The 10842-nt window shown below is 33.9% G+C and overlaps 1 protein-coding gene across 1 annotated transcript; it reads left to right on the top strand.

Annotated features, from left to right (window-relative positions):
- Nucleotides 1–4643: 4643 nt before the first annotated feature.
- On the top strand, nucleotides 4644–10381 carry LOC114288194 (putative glycosyltransferase At5g03795). Its single transcript, XM_082907892.1, has 4 exons — nucleotides 4644–5282; nucleotides 7915–8168; nucleotides 8696–9041; nucleotides 9469–10381. Exons 1-4 carry the CDS (start codon nucleotides 4917–4919, stop codon nucleotides 9718–9720), a joined length of 1218 nt encoding a protein of 405 aa, XP_082764018.1. The 5' UTR covers nucleotides 4644–4916; the 3' UTR covers nucleotides 9721–10381.
- Nucleotides 10382–10842: the final 461 nt, after the last annotated feature.

Raw genomic sequence — 10842 nt, forward strand, 5'->3', positions numbered from 1 at the left:
AAACTTCAGAAAGTGCCAGTGTAATTTACCCTATTTTCATTTAGGATTTTTCCCTTTGCAGTATGTTACACCTCCGTTGATATTATAATACATTTGTTTGGATATATGCATAGATAAAATTGTTATATTTAGTTACCAAACAACATGGCATTTAAAGTTATTTGTTTAATTTGAAAAACATGTTGGATAGTGACAGAATTGAATAAAGGTTGGTTAAAAAGAAGTGTATTAAAGAATGAAACTGCTGTAGTTTTGCCCATGTTTTCTGGCTTTCAAAGTGGAAAATTTATCAAGGTCAAATCATAAGTTATTTTTTTTGCTACACGATTAAAATTAATGAAGTTAGATTTTAACATAGATGGACAAAAGAGATATGGGACATAAAATTTGTGTGCATTTTTTCCTTTCTCTTAAAGGGGGATGGTTTGGTACTTGAACTGGTAGAAGGGGTAAAATCGATCTAATTTGATTCAAATGAATGTTTTGATTACGGTTTTGAATCAAATTAAATTTTGATATATTTTTTTATTATTTTAATATATTTGTATGTAAATTTTAAAAACAAGAGTATAGAAGTCGCTACCAGTATATTTTTACTTTGAAATTGACAAAGTCCATGTAACTCAGTTAATACTAATTGTTGTAGGTTTGTTTATTATTATTAACTATATATTATGTATATTGTTATATATATAAAATTTAAAATTATAGAATCAAACTAACATATGAGAATGCCAAATATTCGAAAGTCTCTCTATTCAATTATAGCGATACCGGCTTTCCCTTTCGTGTTTAACTATAATCCGGATTCGGTTTCGTAAGGGTGCCGTTCTCTTATCCTCTTTCCATCCCTTCCTCTTTGTGTTCGAGCTTTGGGTCGTGTTGGGCAAGTTATGAATAAGTTGGTTGTGTTTTAAAATATAAGATCTTTGCCCAGTTTTTGGTCTCTCAGCTCGAGCGGCACTTTTGACGCCCGAGTGGGACTCTGTTGTTGCTTGTCCGCTCAAGCGGGGGTGTTGGCGCTCGAGCGGGGAAATCACCCATTCAGTATTTCGTCTGCAGAGGTAGACGCTCGAGCGGGGGAATTGGCCGCTCGAGCGGGAGTTTGTGTCTGACGCTCGAGCGGGGAGTTTGACGCTCGAGCGGGAACCATGTCTGTAAAAGTTCTGGGAGCGTGCATCTGCCGCTCGAGCGAGGAATTGGACGCTTGAGCGGGGATCTGTGAGTGACGCTCGAGCAGGGAGTTTGGCGCTCGAGCAGGGTGACTTTTATATAAAGCCGAGATCCGACTTTTTTGTTCACTTTTCAACATCCTTTCTCTCTCTTACTTTTCCAAAAAAGCTATTTTGAGAGTTCCTCTCACTAAAACCCTAACTTCTCTCTTAGGATTGATCTAGTAGGAGTTGTTTTCTCACCTTGGGCCTTTACAAAAGTTGTGTTGATCGTCGAGGGTTATCTTTTAATCTGAAAATTTCGGGATTTGGAGCACTTCCGTTTCTTCACCTCCTTCGTCGGGTCCCATTATTTGAGGTAGGGATAACCTACTCCATCTTATGAGCTTTGTCTTTGAATTTTTGCATTTTGATATGTTGAGGGTTTGTTGGGAAATTTTGAGAAAGTTTGGGGCCTTTGTGTAATTTTACAAAAGTTGGGGTTTAAAATATATAAACCTATATGCATGTTAAGCACAGAGAAATGAGATTTATGTTAGGACATTGATGGAAATGGAACCTTAGGGTTGTTTTGTGAATTATGGTAGTTTATCCCAATTGGTTTAATTAATTAATGCATATAATTAATTGAAGAAAACGAGGAATTGAATTGAGAATGTTGAAATCGGGAATGTATGGGACTAAAAAGTGTAGTTGAACCTTTTATTGCTCATCTAGTTGGAATGTTGATATAATATCTATTTGTGCATTTATTTCCTGCTTAGAAATAATTGCTCTGGGCTACCAGTGGAGGGTAGTGTTGATTGTTGTAGACAATGCATGATGATTAGGCAAACTAAAACTAATCAATTGGATGTGTCATAGAGTATGACGGTTGATAGAATACATTAACTTTATGTATCTGTGGATTGTGCATGTGACCAATGTGTTTATATGCATTATGTGTAGACGGTTGATAGAATACATCAATTTTATGTATTGATTGATTGCGTATGTGATTCTGTGTTTATATGCATTACTTATGTGTAGAGGAGGAGATGGGGGATGTACTCCGCGGTTTAGGGGAAGATGGGGAATGTACCTCTAAACCGGATAGGATTAGGAGGAGATGGGGATGAACTCCGTAGACACAGCTCATATGCTTGTCTAGAGAAGTGAAGATACAACTCATAGGCTTATCTTTGAGAAGTGTAGATACAACTCATATGCTTGTCTAGTGAAGTGTGGATACAGCTTATATGCTTATCTGTTGATGCGTAAAATGTTTATCTGTTGAAGTGTTGATACAGCTCATATGCTTATCTATTGGAATGTTTATACAGCTCATATGCTTATCTGTTGAAGTATTGATACAGCTCATATGCTTATCTGTTGTAGTAGTGATATAGCTCATCTGCTTATTTATGGAAAAGTTTGTTTGATTTGATATAGTACTAAAATGTATATCATCATCGTTTGTGAAAAAATGGAAGTAGTTTATGTGCTACTGATACAACACCAAAATGTGTATCCACCTTGAATTTCGAAAGTGTTCTAGTGATGAAACTATGATCTCACCAAATGTTTGGGCCAGAGTACTGAGCCTTGTTTCCAAACTCAAAGTTGAATAAGAAATGGAAGGTAAATTGTGACATAGACTTGACCGTCATGAAATTGTAATAAGATGTAAATGGAAGTGTAAGTGTTGACCATCCATCAGTTGCTAATCTCTTAGTCACTGTTCATAGTTGGTTTAGTATATTTCTGCTGGGCTGTGGCTCACCCTATATGGGGACATCATTTTCAGGTACAGGTAACTTGCCATCTCCGAGGACGTAGCTTGGGAGGCTAGGGGTTGACGGACCTTTTTGTTGTTTTGTTTCTTCGATGTATTACATATAATCTCAAGCCAAGGTCTTAATATGCATTTGAGTTAGTACTCTATTTTTTTGTAACCAAGCAATGCATGTCTAAAGTGATGGGTTTTATGTCTTTTTTTGAGGGCGTTACAATTCAATCTTTTTCTTTTTTTTTTTCTTGTTGCTGAATGTCTCGTTGGTCCATATATATATATATATATATATTTTAATTTTCGAGGCCTCTAGGTTATAGACATAGCTTGAAATTCAATTACGATTCTATTTTCTTTCGAATCATAAAAATCAATTCTATTCATGATTTATACTGAGATCTAACCCGATCCATTAACACCGTTACAAGAGAGGAAGAAGACAAAAGATCACAACTCACTTGGCATTGTTCGCTCTTTGTGTCAATGAAAAACAGTGTGAAGATCTTGTATTTAAAGGCCATTGCTGGCACTTGCTCACACACACGTGTAACCTTCAATAGCAGGGCTTTTGAACAAAGTTCAGAGGCAATTATGTCATTTCACAAAACATGGATTTATAAAACCATGTCACAAATATAAATAATCAGGGCATCTGGCGTACTAGTTGTACAACAGCGTTTGTAGTGTGAAATCTCAGATTTAACTTATACGGAGAGGAGTTTGATATTCTTTGTGATAGTTGGTTTCTTTTTCCTCCATTATGGGTTGTTGGACTTAGCTTGGTGGGCTTGGATAGGCTTGGTGAATTGGTTATTAAATTTTGTTAACTTTCTAACTATTATGAATCAGTGATCGATGATGTAAATATTTTTCATAATATAATTGTTCTCTTATCTATTGACAAAAATAAAAAAAAAATTACACAGATAAATTGAATAATAAAAATACAAAAAATTACATTGACCTCGCCGAAATTTAGAAAAATTACGAATAGTCTTATAAAATTAACATAATTACATTAACTTTATTTTAGTAAAATTAAACGAATCAAAATTAGTACAAATAATGTGGAAATAGAAGAATAAATAAAGAAGGATATATATTTTAATATAAAAATAATAATATTATTTTTTGATTAATATGATTAATAAATTATAGATAAAAAAGACATCAAATATTATATAAATTAAAATTTTGAACAAAATTTAATATAATTATACTAAATTTGTCTGGTTAATTTTATATATTTTTCAAACAGTACGTTTATAAATATAAATAAATCTAATAATCATATTAAGGGATTGTTTGGGATGACCTAAATAAGTATATTTTTTATCTTTTTATAAAAAAATGTGTAAAAAAATAGAGAAGTGATGTGATGAAAAAAAATAAAAAATAAAAAGTATGTACTTATTTTGAGTAGTCAAAGTTCGCCTAAAAACCATTGGTGGACTTCATTACCGTTTTGAACATTTTTCAAAACCCACTCGCAAACAAAACAACGCGATCATACTTGCGCTCTCAAACACTTAGTTGCCATGTGGACGGTGAAAGGAGCGAGTAAGTTGTTAGTTGCACTCTAGGAGGTCACGGGAAATAGATAGGGAAAGTAAACATATTTATGACATCATCCGTGGTAGGAGATTTTTGGAAAGGACAGAAATTGGAAATAAACAAATTAACAACAGAAGAAAAAAATTGAATTCACATTTTGCATGTAATGAAAGAGAGCTCAAAAACAGAGGAACAGGACGTTTGGCTTGCTGGTGCAACCATCGTCCACCAATTATTGCTCTTTCTCTTCACTTTACCAAGAAAAACAGAGAGAAAGTGAGAGAGAAAATCCAAAACCCTCCCCCTGAAAAAATCCAAAACAAAACAAAAACAGTTTGTATCTATCTATGTATCTACATGCCTATATAGAGAGAGAAAGGGGTGAGTTGTAGAGAGAGAGAGAGAGAGAGGTGTGGGGGATGAGGGAGAAAAGGCTGTGTTCATGGTGGTGTTTATCATCATCTTCTTTAAAGCTTTTTGGGCTGATTGTTCCATTGATTTTGGTTTCTGGGTTTGTGGGTTTAGTGGGTCCGAATAACTCCAATTGGGTATTTGATTCGAACAAGTTGTATCCATTGGCATGGAGTTCTGTGATTCCATCATCATCATCATCATCATCATCTTCTTCTGCAATGTTTGTAGGACTAAAATCAAACTCAACTAGAGATTCAGTTTCAGCAAAGGAGGAGCATTTAGATGCAGTATCATCATCAGATGAGTCCATTCCTTACCGCTCTTCTCCTCCACCACTTCCTATTAATCCCATTCACAAAACCCAACCACCTGTAAGACCCTATTCCCTCTCTCTCTCCCTCTATATCTGTCTATCTATATCTATTGTATGTGTAATTTGTTTATCAGTGTTTTTTTTTTAATTATAAAAAATCAAGAATTCATTTTTGTGTTCATGTGCATATAATTAAGAGAAGAGTATGAGGGCCGAAGGCCTCTACCGTGAAATATAACTGTTGGTCACAATATTTAAAAAAATATATATTTCATTCCTTTACATTCTTTTCTTATTTTGTAACCAAAAAAACAAAAAAAAAACTTTTCAATCATATTAGTGATTGTTCTGTGGTGTTTGAATTTTTTTAATGTATATATATATATATATATAATTTATATATTATATTTTATATATATATATATTTATGTATATGATGAAAAATGCCGATAATAAAATTTTGACTCGTCCCCGTATATATATATTTCTTTGTGCTCTCTCTCTATCTATGTATCTATATGTATGTATATATGGGTTGGGGGTTTAGGGGGTTTACTTTGTGATGCTTGTGCAATTCTTGAAAGAAAAAAAATTGGGGTAAAATCCATGGAGATTCAGTCAATTTACATAAGATTGTTTTCTAAATACTTAATTTTTAGTTCAAGAGTTAAAATAAAATAAACGGCAAAGAATTTGGGTGAGGCAATGTAAGGAACGAGGGAAGAAGCAAAAACGAGGGCGTTTGGAGTGGAAGACTGCCATCACTAATTTGGTATCACCAATTCATCCCTAATTACATGAAATAGATCATGTGAAGGGGTATAAGCCCACACTCCTCTCTTCATCTCTCTATTCTCTCTTCCATGTCATTAGGCTATATTAGATGCTATATTGGTGGGATATAACATGGTTGAAAAAAAAAAAAAATTATAATTCAGCCTAATCTTTTAAATTTTTTTTTTAAATAAGTGATAAATTTTATAAATATTAATAATTAAAATTATAAACTATTCCATCAATATGTAATTATTTTATAGAATAGCCACTGACATGTAATTTTTCCCTTCAAAAATTCCTCTAGAAACAAATATAGCAAATATTATTATTTACTGTGACGTGTTTTTTGTGTTCTTTTATTATTTATTATTTTATTTTTGGATTTTCAGACAAAAAATGGCAGGTTGGATAGAGGTTGGGACGCTCTATTTGAATCCTCATTGTCTCACAATGACCTCTCTATTAATCTATCTATTTGATTGTGTGGTGAATAAAAGCTTTTGAAACCAGAGGATATGAGATATTTAGACAGATGATTCCTTTGAATAGATTGTACTTGGGCTTTGCTCCTGATGTTTATCCTATCAATCTCAAATTGATAGATGCATAATATTATATGGAATAATACCTCTAAAATATCACTATCCATAAAAGAAAACGAATAATGTTTGAGACTCCTTTTTTGAGATTTTATGATCTTTAATTTGATCTTGGTTCTTGATGTATGTGTGAGATTCAGTCATGTATATGTAGACTTCACATTATGAGTGGTTGGAATGAGAGTGGGGACTGTGGAGGTCATGTATATGTGGGGGTCATGTATGTGTGGGGGTCTCTATCACAATTGAAAGAAAACAATCACACAAATGATGATGTGGAAAATAAAATGTAAAATGCACTTGGCTTTAGGTTAAAAAATTCAAAATTCAAAAATAAATAAATAAAAAACTAAAAGAGCAATGCTACATTTCCAAACATTTGAGGTTTAAATATCATTATTTTTTGACAATTAATCACATTTGGTCTCTTGTATTTTTAGTAAGACTGTTAGTATTTATAGAATTATTCAAACTAAAAAGCAAAAAAAATTACCCAAAAAAATCAATTATACACCCAAGTCATTCACATTTTTCCATTAAATTTTGAAACCATTCCTAAACACAAGTTTTTTTCACCTCATAAAAAAAAACTAAAAAGCCACTAAGAAAATAAAGGAAAATATTTGGTAGCTCAAAATTTTGTAGCTTAAATGGTTCAAATCGGTCAAAACGACGTCGTTTTACACTCAAAACGATATCGTTTTGAGTAATTTGAGCCGTTGGAGCCACAAAATTTTGAGCTACCTAGAATTGTTGAAAAATAAAACCCCAAATGAGGCCTATATATGAAAAACAGTTTTGCTAGAGACCACTAAAACACCAGCTCTAACAAGAGCTCTAAACAGGTGGCAACCTAAAAAAAAAAAAAAAAAAAAGGCATAGCAACACTGTGGCACTGGGTGGGACCCACTGTCACATTATTAGTGGTGGCTCTAATTAGAGCTCCCAAGCATTTTTATATGAAAAAAGAGACTTCAGTTGTGCTCTTTCCAAGAAATAATTTTTTTTGTTGCTTCATACCCAATGTTGTTCTTATCCTATGATTGGATTTTGAATTTTTGAAAGAAAAAAAAAATTAAGGGAAAAATGAAATATCATATTGTTTCTCATGAAGGTAATTAAATTTACTAGAAGTAGGTGAGTGTGGTTGGTTGGAATGAGATTCTGAGTACAAATCACTTATCCTCTTTTGTTTTTCCTACTATTGCTATTTATTGATGCAATTTGATTCATTTACAAAAGAATGAGAAAAATGTATTATTATTATTACTTTTTTTTATTATTTAAAATTTCTTTTGTATATCAACTCAACAGGTTCAGAAGAATGAAGCGAGCTTGAATACTACCACCATAAGTGCGCCTCAAATTGTTCCTTCCACAAATGAGTCTCACACTATTCCCCCGACGGTGGAATCGGAACGAAAGCCTAGCAATTTAAATAAACTAGAAGCCAGTCTCGGCCGAGTTCGTGCTGCAATAAGAGTAGCGAGAAATAATGGAAATCAAACACACGATCCTGAGGATGTTCCAGGAGGTCCAATGTATTGGAATGCCAACGCCTTTCACAGGTACCCTTTTTTCAAAGTTTTATTTTTATATTTTATTGTCATGTTATTCTCCATGTTTTTTTCTAGGAAACAAGTAATCCTCTACTTTTGTTATGGCTTTGGACACTGAAAGAGAAAAGTTTTCTGTTATAATCTGACTAATTTCATGGAATGCGACCCATTGGAGTGAGTCATTCCAATAAAAGGATTCAATTAATCATAGACACCTCATGTGGATCATTTTTCAAGTTAATATGAAGCAATAATTTAAAGTTTGAAAGCATCCATTGTTTTCATTTTGTGAAAGCATTTTTCAAATTAATTTGTGTTTCCTATAAAAGGGTTGTTTTCGTAAAATTTTCTCAAAAATAGTTTTGGAAAAAAATTTCCAAGTGTTTTCAAGAACCAAATAAAAGAAAACGAAAATGATACTTTTACACCTTTAGTAGTACGCAATGGAAAGGTAATGCAACAACTACAAATTCCCAAGTTTTGAATGTATACTTGGAACTCTAAATCTCGCCATTACTATTTCTTTGCTACTCAAGGAGCTACATGGAAATGGAAAAACAATTCAAAGTATTTGTCTATGAAGAAGGAGAGCCCCCAATTTTTCATAACGGTCCATGCAAGAGCATATACGCGATGGAGGGAAATTTTATTTACCGCATGGAGGTTAGCAAGTTCTGCACAAGAGATCCTGACAAAGCCCATGTCTTTTTTCTACCATTCAGTGTGACATCTATGGTTCGCTTCATTTATGTGCGTGAGTCCCATGATTGGGCTCTGATGAAACAAACAGTCAGCGATTATGTCAATCTCATTGCGCGGAAATACCACTATTGGAATCGAAGCCTTGGGGCCGATCATTTCATGCTTGCTTGCCATGATTGGGTAAGGAATCGTTGTTTTGCTTGTATTAGTCTCGCATTATGAAAATAATATGTTGTGTATGATTTCTCTATCAATAGTGTTACCTGCACATAATTAAAACACACAAAAATGCATAGAAAGTGTACAGTGTGGTTTAGATTTATTTTAAATATAATCCACATAGCACTCAATATGAATCTCAGTTACACATTATACTTTATGTGTGTTTTATGCGTCTGGATTTTGTGCAACTATCCATTCTCTCTATATACTGGTAAATTATATGCGGTACCCAAGTAGGACAACAATTTGGCTTAGCCCAATGGCCAAGACTTGCGTTCCTCATTAGGAGGTCACGTGTTCGACTTTCTATTTGCTCTAATGTACCCAAAAAAAGTATCCGAATGACTCAAACAATGTTTTAATTTTTGGCAATGTTGTGTTGCAGGGCCAGAGCTTTCTTCTTCCGTTCCTTACCTATACAAAAATTCCATTCGGGCTTTATGTAATGCAAACACCTCGGAAGGATTCAACCCCTCGAAAGATGTATCATTTCCAGAAATCCTTCTCCCGGATGGCACGACAAATCGCTTACTTGGAGGTCCATCCCCTTCGTGACGCCCAATCTTGGTTTTCTTCGCTGGAGGGGTCCATGGCCCAATTAGGCCAATTCTTCTCTATCATTGGGAAACAAGGATGAAGATGTACAAGTTCACAAGTACCTTCCCAAGGGTGTTTCATATCATGGGATGATGCGAAAAAGCAAGTATTGCATTTGCGCGAGCGGTTATAAAGTAGCAAGCCCACGAATGGTCGAGGTACTTTACATGGGTTGTGTTCCGATACTCATGAAGGACCATTACGTGGCACCATTTAGTGATGTTCTAAACTGGAAGTCGTTCTCAGTTAAGGTTTTGATGAAGGACATTCCGAACCTAAGGACTATTTTAATGGGAATTTCTCAGAGGCAGTATATAAGGTTGCAGAGAAGAGGGCTGCAAGTAAGGAGGCACTTTGAGGTTAACTTGCCTCTAAAGCGGTTTGACGTGTTCCACATGATACTTCATTCGATCTGGCTTCGAAGACTGAACATTCGCGTTCGTGACTTCGAAGAATCATGAATATCATTGGATGAATTGAATTGAACTACTTGTCGCTTCGGATTCGTTGAGGAAGGGGCCAAGTAAGTTGTGTAGAGTAACTTGTTGATTTATGAAATTTGTACAATTGTATTTATTTTGCAAAAATTAGGCAAATAATGTATGATCTTCACTTTTTTTTTTGTTTTTTTGGTGGAAAGAGGACTAATTATTAGATAATGCTCAGTTAAGCAACAATATTATTTCCTTTAGTCACTTTTATTTTTATTTTTTGTAGATGAAGTCATTGTGTGTGCTCTGGTCAATCCCATACTGATTTAGTTGGTAATGGTGTCATGTTTTGACCTAAAATTATTATCATCAACATAATTGTTTAGTGGTTGGAACAATGTGATGTTTGTGATGGTTTTTCTTGTTTCCACTTAGTGATTATTGGCTACTGGATATATACTGTGTCTCAAATCAGGAGTTCTCTCTTGATGTTCAATTTATTTTGTTTGTTGCACTTTGAACTGGCAACTTATGGCTTCATTTTATTTTTGGATTTTGTATCCCACTTATAATTTATGCGGTAAAAGTTGCGGTAAAAATAACAAAATATATTAAGTGAGCATTGACTAAATATTGGTATCAAAGGATAAGTTTCTCTAGATGTTAAAGATTGGAATAATATTCTCATTACCATATCAAGACTCATGAAAATTTTCTCTATTTTTTTTGAC

Source organism: Camellia sinensis, chromosome 15 (genome assembly GCF_055761805.1).
Source record: "Camellia sinensis isolate YWXY chromosome 15, ASM5576180v1, whole genome shotgun sequence".
Taxonomy (NCBI): domain Eukaryota; kingdom Viridiplantae; phylum Streptophyta; class Magnoliopsida; order Ericales; family Theaceae; genus Camellia; species Camellia sinensis.

What these genes read in the sequence shown, in the direction of transcription:
- LOC114288194 (XM_082907892.1), top strand. Translation starts at nt 4,917, where the DNA reads ATGAGGGAGAAAAGGCTGTGTTCATGGTGGTGTTTATCATCATCTTCT. An exon ending in TTCACAAAACCCAACCACCT is followed by an intron (nt 5,283 to 7,914) that starts GTAAGACCCTAT and finishes TCAACTCAACAG; the next exon opens with GTTCAGAAGAATGAAGCGAG. An exon ending in TGCTTGCTTGCCATGATTGG is followed by an intron (nt 9,042 to 9,468) that starts GTAAGGAATCGT and finishes GTTGTGTTGCAG; the next exon opens with GGCCAGAGCTTTCTTCTTCC.